This window comes from Doryrhamphus excisus, linkage group LG13 (genome assembly GCF_037039965.1).
Source record: "Doryrhamphus excisus strain RoL-2023G ecotype Guam linkage group LG13, RoL_Dexc_Guam_v1.1, whole genome shotgun sequence".
Lineage (NCBI taxonomy): Eukaryota > Metazoa > Chordata > Actinopteri > Syngnathiformes > Syngnathidae > Doryrhamphus > Doryrhamphus excisus.
Genome location: NC_136369.1, coordinates 15765452 through 15786475, shown reverse-complemented (window position 1 = coordinate 15786475; position 21024 = coordinate 15765452). Strand labels below are relative to the sequence as shown.

Below are 21024 nucleotides of genomic sequence, written 5' to 3'. Positions count from 1 at the left end.
ATGGAAGCGCTAACTGGGCTACAGAGAGACGAATGAGAGAAGCATTATTGCACATATTTGATTTTTTTCTATATTTAAAAAAGAGAATATACTATTATATTTCAGCTGCTATTTTTCTATAAGATCGTTTACATTTTAATAAAATTTTGCACACATACTGTGTTCAGCGGTCCTTGAACCCCCCACAATTTGACACCAATTTCTATCTACTCATGGATCATCATTGACATTGTATTGAGTACGTACGCATTTTATACTTTAAATGTGTGAGGCATATTGGAAAAGTATGCATAAAGTATGCATAAATAAATAGATATGATCAGTATTTCAAACAAGATGGCAGGAGAACGCTGCTGCTTTTCAGGACCCACTAGAAAGACCCTGTAGCCTATATGACAGTCTACTGTTTATGAGGACCTACTGCAAAAACATTAGCCAAAGATCGTCTAAATGACAGTGGCAGTTCAAAATGAGCCTTTTATCTTTGCAATGGCTGACTTGAGTGTCGTTAGTTTATTTAGTGTCTCGTACCCAATGAAGTCACGGTTCATACAATAATAATACAGTTGGGATACATGTGAGGGAATTCGAGTTCCAGGCCTAGAGCTCTCACCCGAAGGAATGGAGAGTCCTCGGCGGGAGTACACGGCTCGAACGGCGTTGAGAAACCGTGTCGCAGCACTCCTTGACCTTCCTGACAGGGCAAAGTGTCCAAACGGACCCTGAATACACTGGCGATGCCGACAAGTGTTCGTCGCCATTCGGATACAAATGTATCTCCACGGACGTCAACATTTGTCCCAAATACGAGGTTGTTGACACCGCTGCTAACACCAGACAGCTAGTTAGCATACAGCGCAACCGAGCTAGCTACTTAGCCTGCTAATGTGCGCTCGTGCGTGTGTTTTCATGTGTGTATGAGTCGGGCTTATGCCACGCTAGACAAGCATAATCGTGTCTTTTAATTGCGTTTTTCACGGTGTGTTAGTTGAACTGTCAAACTACAAGCGACCCCAACTGAGCCGAGGAAGCCAAAGAATGCAAAGGGTGGACCTGCCACACAAGTCACGACGATCCACAGGCGCAAATTTGACAAGCGGGACAAAAGCACCCCGAAAGGGGGACAGAAGACGTATGGGACAACGTACCATTCTCGTCACCGTTGAGACTCAGGGGGGGCTTCGTCGTGGCTTCTATCCATCTATCGGCGGTGCTCTGTGTTAGCCTCGAAGGGAAAGCCCGGTGGACGCTGGAGAGATCCGCTTCGGCTGCAGCTCCAACGGAAGGTTGCTTTTTCATAATTGTGCGACTCCAGACTGAGGCGGCGTGACGGAGCGGCTGAGTCAGCCAGCCCAGCGCTCGCTGTCACATGGCCGGGGCGGAGCCTGCCAGCACATGTGTCTTTGTTTTACTATACTACGTGATGGACACCGCTCGCCTATGGGAGAATACTAAGGCAGGCTACATTATCTTGGGTTTATTTAAAATTCTGCCTTGTCTTCCAAATGGCTACACCACCATTAGAAATTCAGTATAAACACATTTTACCGAGTTAGCGAACGCAACGACCGACCTGCTTGCGTGCATTGAATTGAGTCGTTCGCGAACGATCCGGTCATCCGGCTCTTAGAAGTTAACGATGCTGAGTTTTTCCTCTTTTGATGAAGCCGCGCGTGGACGGTTAACATGTTTAGTATGTATCGACTCTGCACGCATCACTTGCGTTAGAGTCCCGGTCACACACACACACACACACATACATACAGCACGTTACATCACTTGTTGCTAGGCAGTGTTCATAAGGCTTAATCCTAAATGATGCACATCAGCTCCTGACATTACGACCCGGAAGTCGTCTATCTGCAACCGCTAAATGAGTGAATCCGAATCAGGGTGTGAGCAAATTGTAGGGGACACATGGAAACATTTACTTTTTATGGCTGCACCATAAAGTTATGTTACATAGTACTTTTGGAGAATTAACTTGTACTCATGTCCCATGGACAGTGTCTCGGAACACGTGGAAGGGATTAAATAACACACTAGAACAACATTGTTTAATATAAGGCAACAAAACATGTAAAAACATCAAACATTGATTTCTAAAGTTATCAAAAACGTACCATTATATAGCTGTAATCATTTTCAGCTAAGGCCCTCAGCCCACCATCTGAATAAGCAAGTGTCAGGCTAAATATAGTAAAGTGCTTTCTATGAAGTATTCAGTCATTGCCATGGCAGAGTGTCAAGGCAATAATATGACTATGAGTTTTCTGAACAAAAGGCAGGCACTTTAAAAGCCTTTCCAGCACTACAAAAAATAATCATATTCCACTGATACCACATATTGATATATATATTGAATGGTAATCGTCCCTTGGTCGTAGAGTTTTATTGCAAAATTGCTTCAGTCAGCTCTTGCATTTCATGCACCTGTAAAGAGAAAAAACAATTACTATACTATGATAATATGATGATATATGTTATACTATTACTATGATGATTAGAGCTGTCAAACTGAAGTTTCCTTTAAAAAAAATTTTCATGCATCACCACATGGTACCAGCATTTGGGACCAAATATGAGGTGAAAGAAAAATACAGTATAGTTATCTGTGCAGTGTGGGAGACATGTATTGCAAAGTTGGATGGTGCGTTCAAGTCGCAGCTATATATATATATATATATATATATATATATATATAAAAAGTTAGCAATTCCACAGTTTTTTGCATGTTTAATGGGAGCTGCGACTTGAACGCACCATCCAACTTTGCAATACATGTCTCCCATGCTGCACAGATAATGGCCCATATTTCCAAAATGGATTATCCCGGTATAAAAATGTTTGAATGAAAAACAAGCTTGGTTAATAAAGCTGTGAGTAAAATAAAAACGTGCACACCTGACAACAAAGGTTCCCTTGAGGAGTCCAACACCTGATGAAGACAAAAGTCATAGTCATTATTTTAGCGCCCCACTCATCTTTGTACACACACAAGCATTTTTACATATGTATCCAATTCCTTTTTCAAAGCCTTCATTCTAATAGACAGCAGTTTAGTTTGCTGAGTATTAAGAGTAAATGTTTACATTAATATGACCAGTCCATACACATGAGTGGTCTTGTGCAACTAGTTTTCCTCCAAGGTTGCTTTACTTGCACTACAAGGAAGTCGCTGCACAAACCTGAAATTACGCAAGTATTGTTGTAGAAAATGCAAATGTATATTTTTTTGGAAGGGTTTTGTGTTAAAACAACTAGACCAGGAAAAGCTTGCTCTGCAGGAAGTCGGGAAGAGAGATCAAAGATTGCAGTTGTGGAGGGGTGTGGATTAATAAATCTACTCATTTGATTGATTGTTAAGTATGAGCAACTTTTAACTTAAGTATGTATTGCTTTATTACATTACTACTACATAAGATAAAATTATTTATTAGGCATGTGACAAGGACAAAGTAATTAAATGTGAGTGCAAATCTCTATCTTGCTCATAACAGAGATAACAGTACTGCATTTCCTCAAAGAGACCAAAGTGTTTATTTACTGAACTGCAGAGGTGACCGGACTCAAGATTTATATTATTGAATAATAATGTAATTTTTTCTATCACTTTTATGTAATTAATTTTAAAGGACTTTTACAAAGAAAATGTAGAGATGTGGGCAGGCTGTGCACAGGCACATAAAAATGCACACACAAATGTACCCGGTAATTAAATAACACATGGCATCCACTAAAGCGGAGGCCACTAGTTGAGGAAATGATGTACGTATATTGCTTTGACATGACCTGTAAATGAACTTTAAAACAATCTTTAATCAGCTCCCCACTTCTCCTGTTTCATTTTTGGACAACCAAATATTTGGTATGATGAGTTCATGGAGCTTGGCGTTATCAGCTGTTCACAAACTGTAACTGATACAGGACAGGGAAAACACTACAACAGCATTACTTCTGTTCACCTCATAAGAAGTTCCAGTCCAGAAATGCTTCATTTCGCCCCTGTAGCCAGCCACCGCGGCCGACATTATGATGGTGAAAGGCACCAGGTAGAGCAGAGCAGGCTGGCCCGTGTTGGACAGCACCATCACAGCGAATGTTGTTATCATTCCCAGCAGATAGGCTACAAAGAAAATGGCCGTGTAGATAAAATGAGAGAGAAGATGAGGTCAACACCCTGTGGCGAGCTGCAGTACAGGATCACATTACATCACAGTTTAGAACAGGGGTGGGCAAACTACGGCCCGGAGGCCACATCCGGCCCGCCAAGTGTTTGAATACGGCCCGCCCAATCTTTCCAAAGTATTTCATTTAAACTCAACATACAACCTGGCAGCATGGCCTGAGCCAACCTTTTGATGGTTTTATCAATTTCGTTTTTTGACATGGTCTGTTGTTTACAAAGTGCTCCTGAAAGAAGGGACACAAGCACATAATAATAATAATAATAATAATAATAATAATAATAATAATACTAATAATAATAATAATTATTATTATTAGATTAGATTATTACAATTATTATAAGAACTATTATGATTATTATAATTATTATATTAATGCTAATTATGATATTAATTATATATATTATTGTTATATTTGCATATTTTACATAATAATAATATAATTATTATTATTTAAATTTTATTGTAATAATATTTTATTATTTTTAAAATATTTAAATATAAATATAAAGTAATAAATAATAATAGCAGATTGCATGACAATTTTACAGATACAATAATACCAGGTGGACTGTTACGTGTAAAATATATAGCCCCCCCCCCCCCCCCCCCCCGTAAATTTTGTCATATCAATGCGGCCCGCGAGTCAAAAAGTTTGCCCACCCCTGGTTTAGAACATGAATGTACAATAAATTATTTTTTTGGAGGTACCGAGGCAGGAGCTGAAGAAGTAGATCTTGCTATTGATCCACACGTCAAATTTGCTGCAATAAGCCACCAAGAGACCTATAGGACCAATAAAAATAAAAACACTTTTCATAAGGTAACCTGTGTGTGTTTAACATGGTGTAATTATGAGCAGGCATAAAAGAGGGCGCACTAACCTGGCACAATTATATCTCCATAACCCAGAATGACGAACTGCATCTCACAGAGGTTCAGAGCCCAAGCAGAGAACCTTGGGATACGCATCACGACGGGAAGCTAAAAATAGATCACATTCGGTATTTAGCAATTATAACATTTACACTGTGAACGAATGTCCTTTTGTATAGAGCCTTCTCCATTGCTGCCCCCACCCACTGGAACTCTTTGCCCCATTCACTCTGTGCTTGCCCAAAAAAAAAAACCACAAAACCCACCTCTTTAAATCTGTTTTTAATGTCTAACTTTTTATATCTGACTGCTGTGCCCCGCCCCGCTTTTACTCATGTTTTAACCGTGTATTAACCAATGAATGTTGTATTTTGGTGTGTCTTCTATTCTGTTTACTTGCTTTATTCAACTCCATTCTTCTGTAAAGTGTCTGTGAGTATTTTGAAAAGCGCTATACAAATAAAATTTATTATTATTATTATTATAGTGAAGCACTTAATTTCTACAATACATTTTCAATACAGTGGAACCCGTCTAAGTCAACCCATGGATTCCCTGTCGTCTGCGTCATTATTAAAAAGTGCCTGTTTAAGTCAACATCGACATACATGGGTCAGACACAATTCTATAAAAAAAAAAAATTACTTAGAAGGTCACAATAGCTTTTCTTTTTTTTTTTTATACTTTAATTTTTTTTAAACAAAACGTCAAAAGCAATAAAAAAAAACTCGAAACAAAAAGGGGGCACTGGACACACAATTTGGCTATCCCAGATTCCCTGTCATGGTGCAATTCGAGTCATTTCTATGCTCTAACGTGGGTCGGGTTTTGAGCCAATTAACCACTATAAACGAGGAATGGCTGTATCTCTGGACAAAGATATAAATAAATTCAATTTTCAAATGCGATTTTAGTTTCGTCGAGACTCACTAATGTCAACATCAGTCAGCAAATCCGAGGGGTGTTGACTTAAAAAGAGTTCCACTGTATTATCAGCACCAACAACCTGACAATCAGCTGGGGGGAGTGTTCTTCTTCCAGTGGGAGTTGAGTTGTATTGCTATCACAAATCTAACTATTTTCTATCCCGTAGCAGAAAAATTATTCCCATCGTGAGGATGCTCGGCAGTCGCATAGCATGAATGGACAGAGAAAACAAAGCAAGTCTTACTTCCTCAGTGGGAGGTTGGGGATCAGCCGGAATCGCCACCATGTTAGCTTTTGTCTGTGACAGAGCCTACCAAAACCCATCACACAGGTGCAGCAGGCAGAACAGACAAGCCGGGATGTTAATCAAGCAGGCAGGAAAGTCCACCATGAGTAGAACACCTACTACATACTCCCCTTATTGAATGTTCATCCCCTCACATGAAGGTTTTGACCCAAGCTACACTACCCATTTGTCCACAGAACATCACGGTCTCTGCTAGGACTATATTATCTCAAATACTGTAACTATATAATAAGCATTTATTTGAAACAACATTTCTATTAGGACTGGAGTGAGTGTTAAGTCCTGTATGTGCTGCTTTGCTGCCACCTGTCTGTACCTTGTTGCAGCACACTGACCCCCCCCCATTACCTTTTCTCCTGACGCTTCCGGACCCAAAGCCACCTGCTCCATAATGCTAACACCACTCTGTGTGGGAAAAAGACGCAGCGTGGAAATGATGACATTGAATAGATATTTCGATGAATATAATACCTTGGTAAAAAATGGAGTGATGAAAACAAAGAAGACGTCGTATACGAGAAGGAGGCTCAAGAGAATCACACAAATCTGTGAAGGGGAAAAAATCAGTAGGTCAAATGAAAAGGTATGCAATTTCAAGTCCTTGGTGGAGGTTATAAAGAACGGCAGAAGCGATGATCATGAGACGTACCTTGAAGTTGGACAGTGAGATGGTCTTAATGAAGTTGATGCAGAAAGCAAAGCCCAGGATATCCTGCAAGATCCAGATCCACCTACAAAAATCACAAAACACCATTACAGGCTCAACTGCTTTTTCTTTTTTTTTTTTTTTAAATCCGTGAAGTGGAAGTCTAAATTTTATTGTGCCTGAACCGTCATCACATGGAAGGTGAATTTAGGCAAAAGTACGATTCCTTCTTGATAAATGTCACACTTTCGTACTTGAAACATAGAAAACCAGCTCTTACGTTCTAAATACAATTTTTAACATTAGAGACCCCTATAGGCTGCACGGCGAACAATTGGTTAGCGCGCCGAGTTCAATTCCACCCTGCGCCATCTACTAGTACTAGGCATTTACTTGAAAGGAGCTATCCTTCTAATACACATGCAATGGAAATGAAAAAAAATATGATATAATATACTATAGATAAAAACATGTACCTCTGGATTAATTGAGTTAAACATAAACAAATGTGATTAATTGCGATTAAATATTTTTAATCGATTGATAGCCCTACTGTGCACATCTCATGTCAATTGTATTTATCTTTAAATGTTGCCTTATTGCTGTATGGTGGACGTGTGGTTAGCGCGCAGACCTCACAGCGAGGAGACCCGGGTTCAATTCCACCCTCGGCCATCTCTGTGTGGAGTTTGCATGTTCTCCCCGTGCATGCGTGGGTTTTCTCCAGGTACTCCGGTTTCCTCCCACATTCCAAAAACATGCTAGGTTAATTGGCGACGCTAAATTGTCCATAGGTATGAATGTGAGTGTGAATGGTTGTTTGTCTATATGTGCCCTGTGATTGGCTGGCCACCAGTCCAGGGTATACCCCGCCTCTTGCCCGAAGACAGCTGGGATGGGCTCCAGCAACCCCCGCGACCCTCATTCGGATAAGCGGTAGAAAATGAATTAATGAATGCTCTATTCCTAAACCATAACGCACCCCCGCATGTGTTTTGACAGTACCTTTCTTCATTCCTGTAGACGCCCCACACCACCGAGACACTTATGCACACAGCGGCCAAAATGAGACACCTCACTGACAGGTCTGTATTTCGTATAGTGAAGCTGAAAAAAAAGTGGGAAAAAAACTACAATCTTTAAACAAGACACTAATGAAACATTAATGTCACTAATGGAAATTAACACTTTGGGATATGGTCTTAAGTTCAGAGATGGGAAGAAGCAAATACCGTATAAACATTTCTCCTCTTTATATTTAAAAATATATCTTAAAAGATATTTATACCTCCCAGCGGGGCAGCTCAATTTTTCAAGCACGGCATTCAAACATCTGAAGAGCGCGGCAGCGGATGCACAGCAGAACATGGCAATGAGGATATAAACTGCGGAGGGAAAAGAAATACAATAAAAACATTTGAAACCCCTTTGGAATATATGTTCTTTTAGGATGTCTCACCCACCTAGATATTTGTAGAAGTAAAACATGAGGATGAGCATTACACACATCAGGGCGACATAGATGCCAACTTTGAGAGGAGACGAGAGAGAAAGTTCTCCACTGTCTGCTTTGTTTACTTCACTTTCACTTCCACTTCCTCCACTTGATCTGAGAGCATCCCTGCCACAAACAAAAATATGACAGTAATATTGTGATATTTTCACTCAACCAGCATCCCAAGTCCCAAACGGCAAAGGAGGTTTTGTTTTAACTGTGATGCCACAATGATTCGTACTTTTTTGCTGCATAGTGCCCGTACAATAAAGACAAAATACAAATTAACATTATCAATAAGATGCTAACGTAACATTGTACACTACAGCAGTTATTAGCAACGGAGGCACTCTCACCCTAGAGCAGGGGTCTCAAACACGCGGCCCGTGGGCCAAATGTGGCCCGCAGGACACTACTTTGAGGCCCCCGCCTTGATATGAAAGTTTAATTTTAGTGCAGCCTGCGCAAGTTTGATATGGATGCTGTATGGTATCATGTACCCAGAAAAAAATATTACATTTGATTAATGTTCATGTTAAAGGTTAAATAACTGTTAATAGTTATCCTCCCTATCCGTGTGGAAGTGGTAAGTTTTTGGCTAAGTTTAAAGGAAATAACTTGAAGGCTACCGTTTAGGTCGCTAGCTCTCTAGTTTGCGAGTTAGCATGTGTCTCAAGACCCTGCAGTTGCGCAATATGTTGTAAATAAAAAGAGTATAAATGTGACTATAGTTGTGTTTTGTCATGTCTACAGAGCTCTAATAATGCTTTGTTAATTTTAATCTGAAAAAAATAATTTGTCTACCCACCAACTATATGTGGTTTCTGGAGTTTTTATTATTTGCCGTTTTATTATTATTATTATTCATTCATTCATTCATTTTCTACCGCTTTTTTCCTCACGAGGGTCGCGGGGGGTGCTGGAGCCTATCCCAGCTGTCTTCGGGCGAGAGGCGGGGTACACCCTGGACTGGTCGCCAGCCAATCACAGGGCTATTATTATTATTATTATATTTATTTATTACTGATTGGTTTTCTTTATTCTTGATTTGATCTTATTTTGTGCAGAAAAATAAAAATTAAGATATTTGAGAACAGTGGAATGTTTTATCAGAGCTTTTATTGTAGAAAATCAGAACCAAGGCACTGAAAAAGTTTGTATATTTTTCTGTTTTTAATAAATGCGTTTTTTTTTTTTTTTTTTGGAAAACCTGATGCGGCCCAGCCTTGCCCAGACCCTAGCCCCAGTGGCCCCCCAGGTAAATTGAGTTTGAGACCCCTGCCCTACAGTGTTTACTATATGAACTAAACATCTAACCAAGTTAGCTTAGTCGCTTTGTTTGTCTTTATTTTTCTGAAACCTCAGTATCTTAGTATCTGTATCCAACCTCTCACACGCTCTGTTCCAGTATCCGGCCAAGGAGACAGCAACGATCGAAATCAGCAGCATGACAAAGAGGCTTGGATCAATCTTGGAGAGCAGTGGAGCGTAAAGCCTCACCCGCATCCCCTCGTCGAAAACCTGAAACACGACACCATTTAGCAGAACACAAACATTGAACCTTCTTTCTGTTTGGTGTCATTGTGCTAAGTGGAAAAAAATAACATGAATGTGGCTATGAAGTGTGGCCCGCAGCTATTTTTATTGGCCCTCGCATATTCAGAAAATGATATGAATTTGTTATTGTGCATTCACATTTATTTATTGTGTGAATGCTGAAAGCATTTTAATTATTTAGAGGACAAATGGAGATTAAGTCTTTATAGCAGGAGTGGTGCCAAAAACCAAGCAAAGTGAACCCTTACAAAAAGGAAATACATTTATCAATATATTACTTTAAATATATTGTATTATTTTATAATATTATTTTTCCATTATATTTTCCAATACATTATAAATCATAAATACATGGAATAATATATTTTTGGACATATACAATATATTATATATTCATTTAATATATTGCAGAATATACAAATGATTGCCGCTTTCAATATATTGAAATATATAATATATGAGTTTATATATCCCAAATTATATGCAATTGTAAAAATATAGTCCTTTTTTGGTCTTGATCGCAAGATATTTTTTATATGTATCAATATATACACATATATGATCTATGCATATATTGCAATATATTGGAAAATATAAACATAAGATCCCATATATGGAAATATATTTCCTAATACATTGCATTATATTTGCCAATATACTGCAATATATTTTTTTTCCATAAGGGAAGTCAAGTCTGACCTGCTGTGCTTCCACGAAGTCCCTGTACCTCATGAGAGCGATAGGAATGTGAACCCCGGAATAGTTATCCGCCGACGGTGTGACCTGAAAAGACGAGTAGGTCTGAGCAGATTGACATTTAATACAGCTGGTTGGCCTCGTGTGAACTGCTGCTTTGGACAGGACACGATGCAATTAGCAATATTACGAAAAAAACAAGACCGTATTATGTCCTACCAGTGTTTGGAGGCTGGCAATGAGTAACACGCTGGCACCGAGGGACTGAGCAACCTGAGCCTTTTGACTGAAAGGACAGTCCCCCCTCATCACCACCAATGCTTTGTCTTTGACCTCCTCTGGCCTGACCCCTGACTGGTCGCACAGAAGGGTGGACGTCAGATTCACGAGCGAATACACCTCCTGGACAAGAGGGGAGAAGACAAAATGTGATATGAAATATGAATTTTCATCATTGTAAAAGGTAAAATTGTTTAATAATAGAATTGTATCCAGATTCCACAGGCCTGGCGTACCTAATGTTGTGGTCAGTAGGTTGTTATAACCAAATTACCTCCACCAGCAAATTTGCCTGATGATTATTTTTGCATAATATAGCAAAATAGTCAAATTTGACAAAAGTACATCGTGGGAGCTTACAGCATCATCCAGACTTTGTGGCAGGCGGGTCCATGAGTGGTTGTAAACAATGCAGAAATCCTGGGCTGTACTTCCATTAAAAACATGCAGGATAGCCTTTTGACAGTTTGTCTGTGGGGACAAAGACAACATTTGAGAAACGGAATTCAACAAAAAATAGCAAGTTTAATTGCATTGATGGTAATCCAAACCACTACAACATGATGCATTAATCCATATAAACAATGTAGTACTATTGACAGGGTTATTACAGATTTTATACCAAATATGCCGTTTTTTGCATAGCTTTTCCATTTTATTTCATTCTAAAACATTGGAATCATGCCAAAATGATGTGAACAAAACAAAAACGGAATGGCAGAAAATGTCAGGGTTCACATCATTCAAACCTTTGGTTAGAAGCCAAAAAAGGCTATAAACCAAACCAACTGTAAATCAGTAGTTTTGTGGTGTATTTGCACTTTTTTTTTACAGTAATAGTATTGTACTTTCAATTGTTTACAACTTATTCGTTAATAGAAAAAAACCTTGGCCCTATTAAATTGTAGAAAATGATGGGCAGGATAATCACATGATGGCGAATATTAAATACAATAGTCGATAATGTATAACAACTAAACTATTGACTCTCATTCAATTGGCTGGATGGATGAGATATGTTCTGACTACAGTACTCATCGTTGCCGCCATATTGGATGAGTCAAGGCTGCCCTGTGAATGAACACAAGCTAAAGTACTTACTTTCATAAAGCGCCTTTCTACAAAGAAATTTAAGTTAATTATTCTCGTTTATACATTCGCTCACGCACAAAAATATAGTTGGGAAACAGGGAGCAAAAACAATGAAAGTTCATTTACGGGACATCCCCTTGACCCATCCAATATGGCGGCGACATTGACGTATCGCTGCAGTGGACAAACCCCATTCGATGCGGCGTCTATGACTTCCTAGTTTTAGGGACTACCTGCTGATGCGAGCAAGAGTCCAGTGTTTTACTTGTGACATTATAGCGACTTCATCCAAAAGAGTCGCTGAGAGGCTGAAGCTGGGCCTTTCCTTTGTCTGACGCGCCACACACAAAATATCTCCGAGATACAAAAAATGAGTTCAACCTTTTATTAAAGAAAATTAATGATCAACTTATGATACCGTGCACAAACTCATAATCAAAGCAATCACAGAGATTAAATGAATTAGCGGTCAACAAAAAATACGGCAACCCTGCTCACCCTCTCTCTTCCATGGCCACACAGGTGAACAGGTGCCTTTTATTAACAAAACGTCACCGCCCATAACCATTTGACCTACTTCCCGTGTCCACGTGATCACAACGAATCTAAATAATATCATAAATAATAACAAACACCACTATTCAAGTTTAAACTATCATGCACCTACAAAGAATCAATCCAAATTCATTCATGGCTCCTACATTCCAGCCCCTAATTATTAGGTTCACACATAATAATTACCCATATTCATATCAATAGGAGACATGTAACAATTAAAAGCTTCATATTTAGAGTCCATAATACATATATTGTCTTCTGTCTTCTTTCTTCTTGAATCCAAAGTCTGTGAAATCAATAATCAGGCTCAATCAAAAGATTTTAGCCATCATTCTGTGGCAAGTCTTCAGCTTCCTGTAGTAGGCAGATCTTCGTAATTGGACGATCCAAGCAACTGCCCTTTGTTTTGATCCGCACCTGCCGCACTAATCCTCTTCTATCTGGAAAGGTTTGAAGAACTTTTCCCATAACCCAGGAATTTCGAGGTGCTGTATTGTCCACAATAAGCACTATATCTCCAGGGACAATGTTGCGCTTCACTCTGGACCATCTCTGACGCTCCTGCAGTTGTGGTAAGTATTCTTTAATCCACCTTTTCCAGAATAAATCTGACATGTATTGCACCTGCCTCCATCGCCTGCGAGCGTAGAGGTCAGCTGCCTGGCAGTCTCCTGGTGGTAAAGATGGTAAAGTCTTCAGTAGCAACAGGTGATTTGGCGTCAAGGCCTCCAGATCATTCGGATCTGTAGATGCCTTGGTAATCGGCCTGCTGTTAACGATGGACTCCACCTCACAAAGAACCGTGTGAAGGCCCTCTTCATCCAGATTTTGCACGTTCAGAGTAGAATTTAGGACTTTCCTTACAGACCGAATTAACCTCTCCCAAGATCCTCCATGATGTGAGCCAGCGGGGGGGTTAAAGGTCCATTTTATTCCTTTCTGAAGAAGTGCATTGTTAATCCGTGACTGATTCCATTGTTCAATAGCTGTTCTCAACTCACGCTCTGCTCCAATGAAGTTTGTCCCATTGTCCGAGCGCAGTTCCTGGACTTGACCTCGTCTTGCTATAAAGCGTCTGAGTGCATTTATGAAGGAGTCTGTGTCCAATGAAGATGCTACTTCGATGTGAATTGCCCGTATGGCCAAACAGGTAAAAATAACACCATACCTCTTTACAACACTCCTTCTTCTCTTCACTTCAAACGGTCCAAAATAGTCAACTCTAACACGAGAAAAAGGCGGCTCATCTGGAGTCACTCTTTCAGCAGGTAGATCTGCCATCTGCTGGGACACTGGCTGAGCATTCAGTCTCCGACAGATGACACACTTAGACAGAGCTCTCCTTATGGTTGTACTAGCCCCAGTGATCCAATACTTCTCCCGCAGTTTGGCTAGCATGTGGTTACGGCCACCATGTCCCACTTCCTGGTGAATATGCCTTAGAATAATGTCTGAGATATGGAAATCTTTAGCCAATATAATGGGATGTTTAGCCTCTGCAGGCATAGAAGACCTGCTCAGTCGACCGCCAACTCTCAGAACACCATCTTCGACCAGTGGGCAGAGTTTATAAATATGGCTATGGCCCTTAACACTTTTGCCTTTTTGGAGCCTGGAGAATTCCTCTGGAAACTTCTTCCGTTGGCAAAACCCGATGATTTCCATCTCGGCCTTCTCCAGCTCCTCCACTGTCAGACAACTTGAACGATTCTCCTCTTTAAAAACGTCCATATTCTTCTTCAAAGAACATTCCTTGTGTATCACATCCAAATCAGACTGGGCAAGCTCGGTGGTCAACTGTTTCCTTTTCTGACAGCAAGCCAAAAGCCAGTTCTTGAATCTCAACATCCAAGCTACAGACCTTTTCAGACCAGTCCAAGATGAGAAATAACTGATCATGCGAACCAAAGCATCATCCTCCTTGCTGGCCTGTACAGCATTTACTGCAACAGCTTTCTTGACCTCAGGGTCATCTGATGGAAGCTGTTGAACATCCTCAGGATTAACAGGCCATGAACACTCAGGTTGATGGAGAAAAGGTGGACCTGACACCCATGTTAGATTTTTGAGGAATGCATCCACTTTCAAGCCTCTCGAGGCCACATCTGCTGGATTACTTGCAGTGTCTACGTACCTCCATTGAGAAGACAGTGAAACTTTGAGAATCTCCGAGACCCTGTTGGCAACAAAAACTTTGAACCTGGAAGTCTCATTCTTGATATATTTGAGTACAGATGCACTGTCTGTCCAAAACACGGAATCCTGTAGATCCAAATGTAGCTCTTTCCTCCACAGGACATCAATACGGCTCGCCATAGTGGCAGCGATTAGCTCCATACGAGGGATGGTAACAGACTTAAGTGGAGCCACCCTTGCCTTTCCCATGACAAAAGCACTGTGTACCTGAGAGTCTTTGTTACGTGACAGCAGGTAAGTCACTACCCCGTAGCCATCCTCACTTGCATCACAGAAATGGTGCAGCTGTGCTGTGGTCGTCTCTCCAAAGTTTAGTGGTTTCAGGCATCTCGTGACGTTAAAACCCTCTAGACGGCACAGTTCCTGTAGCCACGTTGTCCATTCTTTGACAACTGGTTCAGGTATGATGTCATCCCAGCCAAGTGATCTCCTGCACAGATCTCTCAAGATTTTCTTTGCCAATAATACTACAGGGCTCAGGATTCCAAGAGGATCATAGATGGAGCTGACAGTTGAGAGAATTCCCCTCCTGGTGAGTGGTCTGTCCTTAACAATGATCTTAAACTTAAAGGTGTCCGACTGAATACACCATTCCACACCCAGCACTCTCTCCACTGGTAGCTGATTCTGATCCAGGTCCAAGTCTGTCATGTCTGTTGCTCGGTGGCTTTCAGGTATTGCAACCATAACCTCACATCTGTTGCTTATCCATTTCCCAAGCTTAAAACCACCCTTTGCACAGATGGAGACAAGGTCATGATGGAGAGATACAGCTTCCTCCTCTGAAGTCACCGACACCAGACAATCGTCAACATAGAAGCCAATGTAGGACCTTATCAATCACTTCTTGGCTGAACTGTTCCTTATTATCTTCTGCACATTTCCTGAGAGCGAAATTGGCGCAGCTGGGAGACGAAGTTGCCCCGAAGAGATGCACCATCATCCTGAAGTCACTGAGTTCTTGATTTAAATCCCCATCAGGCCACCAGAGAAACCTCAACAAATCTGCGTCTTCAGCTGGTACCCTTACCTGGTGAAACATGGACTCAATATCTGCCATGATCACCACTGGTTCTTTCCGGAACCTGGTCACCACTCCGATCAATGAACTGGTCAGGTCCGGTCCTTGCAGGAGCTCAGCATTAAGAGATGTTCCTTGGAAACTCGCTCCACAGTCGAAAACGACTCTGATTTTCCTCTTCTTCGGATGATAGACACCATGATGGGGGATATACCAAACCTTGCCATCACAGCGGTCCAACTCCTCTTCAGGCACCTTTTCGGCATAACCTTTGGCAACCAGATCATTCATGAAGGCTGTATATTCTGCGTGGAATGACGAGTCCTTCAAAAGCCTCCTCTTCAGGTATTTTGCACGTTGCTCAACAATTATTCTATTATTTGGCATGTTGAGTTCCTCATTCCTTAATGGTAATCTGATCTGGTAATGGCCATTCACTTGCTTTGCTGAGTTTCTCACCAAATCCATAAACTTCTGATCCTCTCTTGACATTCCAGGTTGCTCATCAATACTACATTCAGGGAAATCCACTTTGAACTGCTGCTGCCAAAGTTCATCCAAATTTACAACTGACACTCTGTTCACAGATAACTCTGGCTGCTCACAATCCATCGCTTCCTCGCTTTCTCCATTTAGAGGTCCATTCACAGTCCAGCCCAGCATTGTCCTAATTGCATAGGGCCCACCATTGACACTATGAATGACTTGCAATGGTTCCAAAGCCTTGGGAACATTTGTCCCAATCAGCAGCTCAATCCCTGCCTCCACCTCAGGCAACTGGACATGTTTCAAATGTGGCCATTTCTGAAGATCCCTCTGTCTTGGAATGTTCCCACTGTGGACGGGCATATACTCCTGTGTGAAAGTTTTGGGCAGATCACAGAAATTATCGCAGTTTAGACCAGCCACCTCCAGTCCTGACACAATATGGCTGCTCACTACCCTTTCTTGGCCCATGGTCCGCAAGAGAATACGTGCCTTCTTTCCTGTGAGGCCCAGCTTGTGCAGTAGTGCCTCTGTGCAGAATACTGCTGTGCTTCCCTGATCCAAGAAAGCATAAGTTCTAATAATCTTGCTGCCCTTCTTCGACTTAACTTGTACGGGGACTATGGGAAGTTTACAATCATGATCACCAGCCCCAGTGAGACCACTTGACACCAGGGTGCTGTCCGCAGCTTTCTCTGATTTCCCTTCGGCTTGATCAGAGTCCTTTGACTTTGCCTTTGGAATATGAAGAACATTTGGATGTAAAAGACCACACTTTGCACAAGAAATCCGTTTTCTACAATCCTTGCTAATGTGTCCTATACACAAGCAGCCAAAACAGACACCTTTTTCTCGTAAGAAGCCTATCTTCTCCTTGTGGGGTCTTTTCTCCAACTGGGGACACAAATCCAATATGTGTCCTCCTCCACAACAAAGACACATCCTCCTTGCAGCTTGAAATTGTTCCTTCTCTTTGGTTCTAGAATGAGTGTTGTTTTCTACAGGAGCTACCGTGGTGGCGAAGCTGGTTCCTTTCATTCCAGAACGAGACTGTTGCTTGAATTTGCTTACACCTTTATTTATTGTTGCTGGGGGAGCATCATATATATTTCCAAACACTGGATCAGTCAACATCTTCACTTGTCTCTCAATAAAATTGGTGATGTCATTGAACGTTGGTCTCTGATTGCGCCTCTCCTGCAGCTCACAGGCTACGGTTCTCCACTTGTCTCTGAATTTGTAAGGCAACTTCCTTATAATGGAGAGCATATTGGCGGGCAGATCTAACTCATGCAAATATCCCACCCCTGCCATGGCGTTAGAACAGCCTCTGAGGAAAAGACTGTAATCCTGGAGAGCCTTTGCATCCTCCATTTTGATGGAAGGCCATGAAAGAGCCCTTTCCATATATGCTGCGGCTACTTTCTGCTCATTCCCAAAATGCTCCCTCAATAGAGCTTTGGCCTTGACGTAGCCCCTCTCTGGGTTAAAATGCTGGCAGCTTCTAACCAGTTCCTTAGGATGACCTCTAGTGTATTGCTCCAGGAAATAGAGTCTATCACTGTAACTCTGAGTGTTTCGTTCCACACCATTCTCAAAAGCTTTAGTAAACGCTTGATATTTTAATGGATCACCATCGAAAATTGGGATCTCTCTCTTTGGCAATGATGACAGGCATTGCTGTTGTATCAGAAGCGTAGTTATTTCATTTTGCTTCCTCATAATTCCTAGCGTATTGTTTTGATCCTCATTTTTTGATTCAAATGCTGCACTCCATAAATCTTCGTTTCGAGTTTGAGTGTTTCCATGAGCGTGGTGGTTCACTGAACGTTGTTTTGGATTAAGTGACACAGGCTCGGAATAGATGAACTGGGGTACAGCTTTCTCCTCAGGCTTTGCCCCTGGATCCATGTAATCATGTTTGGTTTCCTTTTGTTTCGGTGATGCTTGTGGAGTAAATGTTTTTGCGTTAGCATTGAGAGCTTTTGGTTTAGATTTTCCTTTCTCCAGGTAAGAGTTCATTCCATCGGAGCGCTTGGATGAGGTTCCACTTAAGATGCTCTGAGATCGTAGCACGTTTAATTTGGCCATGTGCACTGCAATGTCTTCATCCAATTTTAACTGCTCTTTCTTTCTCCTCAGTTGTTCCTCCTGCTCCTCCAGTTCCTGTTTGTCCTTCAGTAGTCTCTGCTCTTTCTTTCTCCTCAGTTGTTCCTCCTGCTCCTGCAGTTCCTGTTTGTCCTTCAGTAGTCTCTGTCTTGCCATTAAAGCTGCCAAATCAGCCTCAGCTTTAAGACGTGCAGAAGAAGCAGCAGAGGCAACAGACTTTCCTCCAGTAACATAGTTCTTGCTTCCCACGTTTGATACACTGTCACTTGGTTTTATGTTATCTTGCATGTCCTCTGTCATGATTATGGACACAGCCTGAGTTGGTGCTTGATGTTCATCCTCAGTTGGTAAATGAAGCACTTCTTCACTGACTGCATCAGGATCTGATTGACCAAGGCTGTTATTTTGCTGTGGCTCCTCAGCTTCACTAAGCCACCTTTTAACATCCTCTTCAAATGTGTTACCATATTTCATGATGCTGGCAAACCATTCATTTTGTTTATTTAGTTCGTCCTCAGGAAGTAAAGGAATCAACACATTATGTGATGTGATAGCATTTTCACAAAGTTGAATTAAGTTCTCCAGGTGAGATTGAACATGTGAGACGTTTCCCTTGCTTTTCATAAGCGTTTTCATTTCAGGTATGAGCCCTTTAATTTTATTCACAAAGGTTTTGCGTTCATACTGAAGTTTTTCAATTTTATTTGCCCAGGCCTTGGCTGTGAGTTTCGTTTCTCTTTTTCCACACTCCATTTCAACACCAGCATTTATTTCACTCATCTTTATATTTTGATTTCACGTAATTTTTCTCTTTTTGAGATCCTTTAAAACATATCTTTTTGATTTATTCGTTTGCACCTTTGAAACACATGGACTTCAAAACTTGCAATAGCAGCATTTATTTGACTCCGTTTCCTCCATTCGTTTCCTTTTGGGTTTTCCTTCAATGTATTCTTTGTGCATTTAAATTGCATCCACAGCCAAAAAGGAAATTCATCCAAAAATCGTTCCACATAACGGCAGAGCAGCAGCAACGTCGGAGCGAGAGAGCGATATTTCACATATTTATAGCATGGAGATAACTTCAGCACCAGGATGTCTTGCAATAAATAACGCCGATGCGCCGAAAGATTCAGTCCTCAAGCCATCGCGCAATCATTCCCAATGAACAAACTGCAGTCAATTTACAAGCCGCATTTCTTCCATTAACATACAGCTTCATGCGCACATCCACAGGTGAGCTTGCCTGGCTGTAGTTCGCTTTGCAGCGGCTCCAAATTTGTTTGACAGCCAGCGCCTACCTCCGTACTTTATGTCCGATGGTTGTTGGATTTAATCAGCTTCCTCTTTTTGTCCTCTTGATCCGTTGATCCGTTGTGCTGTCCTGGTGTTTCCTTTTAAATGCCTTTTTTTTGTTGACAAAATATAGCGACTTCATCCAAAAGAGTCGCTGAGAGGCTGAAGCTGGGCCTTTCCTTTGTCTGACGCGCCACACACAAAATATCTCCGAGATACAAAAAATGAGTTCAACCTTTTATTAAAGAAAATTAATGATCAACTTATGATACCGTGCACAAACTCATAATCAAAGCAATCACAGAGATTAAATGAATTAGCGGTCAACAAAAAATACGGCAACCCTGCTCACCCTCTCTCTTCCATGGCCACACAGGTGAACAGGTGCCTTTTATTAACAAAACGTCACCGCCCATAACCATTTGACCTACTTCCCGTGTCCACGTGATCACAACGAATCTAAATAATATCATAAATAATAACAAACACCACTATTCAAGTTTAAACTATCATGCACCTACAAAGAATCAATCCAAATTCATTCATGGCTCCTACAGACATTTTCCAGACATTTTGTTCCACTAAAAGATTTAAACAACAGTAAAGTGCGTCCGTCTGATCTATTCTTGGGTAAACCAACCTGGTCGTTTCAAGACAATGGCCAGTTACTATAAAACTTTATGCGACGCTAGCTTGTTAAAGAATGTGCGAAACGAATAAAACCATGATCATACTGAAATTGTCACGCTACTCAATACGGATAACAGGTAACATTAGATATTCCGTTGTCGATAACAACACATAAAGTTAGCGAAGTTCCCCGTTAGTTTAAACAATCAGCGTGAACAGTTTTTCACTATGCTAACTTTGACAATTTATACGTAATTGTGCAACAAAATGGCTGCTCGGTACAGTGTACTCGTATATTATAGCATATGTAATCTGATTGTAATCATGCCTGTCAGTAGATAGTACTTTCAATTACAGTAGTTTTAGTCCATTTACTTACCTGAGTGGCGAAAGCGGCGATAAATAGCAAAACGGCTAATCTAGCATTTCCTCCCATTTCATCGACGTCCTATTCACTGTTCACAACAACACGAAGCGACTTTATGTACCCCAAAACATTCATGAACATCACATCGTGGTCATAGTTGTAAGTGAAGAACAAAGATTTCTGTCAGCCATGCAATTCCGGTATCGAAGGACATCACATGACTGCCTGACCGTGATAGCGATGTGTCGTTAGCGAACGAATCGGCTCTAAGAGGCTGCTCGACTGGATCCAATTGAGAG

The 21024-nt window shown here is 41.0% G+C and overlaps 2 protein-coding genes across 4 annotated transcripts in view; both read right to left on the bottom strand.

Annotated features, from left to right (window-relative positions):
* Positions 1-1444, bottom strand: part of trpm7 (transient receptor potential cation channel, subfamily M, member 7) — a 40666-nt gene extending 39222 nt beyond the window's left edge. Inside the window, exon 1 of the mRNA XM_058088608.2 lies at positions 1149-1444. Within this exon, the coding sequence (XP_057944591.2) occupies positions 1149-1151 (3 nt within the window). The 5' untranslated portion in view covers positions 1152-1444. The remainder of the gene's footprint in view (positions 1-1148) is intronic.
* A 596-nt stretch (positions 1445-2040) lies between these two features.
* Positions 2041-20941, bottom strand: sppl2a (signal peptide peptidase like 2A). Of its 3 annotated transcripts, none has more exons than XM_078795704.1 (17): positions 20738-20941; positions 11331-11441; positions 10911-11093; positions 10695-10778; positions 9826-9959; positions 8407-8564; positions 8232-8328; positions 7949-8050; positions 6947-7028; positions 6769-6843; positions 6646-6702; positions 6235-6300; positions 5072-5171; positions 4899-4973; positions 3945-4126; positions 2905-2938; positions 2041-2433 (listed from the first exon to the last, which is right to left on the bottom strand). In XM_078795704.1, exons 1-17 carry the CDS (start codon positions 20792-20794, stop codon positions 2426-2428), a joined length of 1605 nt encoding a protein of 534 aa, XP_078651830.1. In that variant the 5' UTR covers positions 20795-20941; the 3' UTR covers positions 2041-2425. The 3 variants fall into 3 exon arrangements, with proteins under 3 accessions (XP_078651830.1, XP_057944592.2, XP_078651831.1); XM_058088609.2 differs by having other exon boundaries at positions 3966-4126; XM_078795705.1 differs by lacking the exon at positions 6235-6300.
* Positions 20942-21024: the final 83 nt, after the last annotated feature.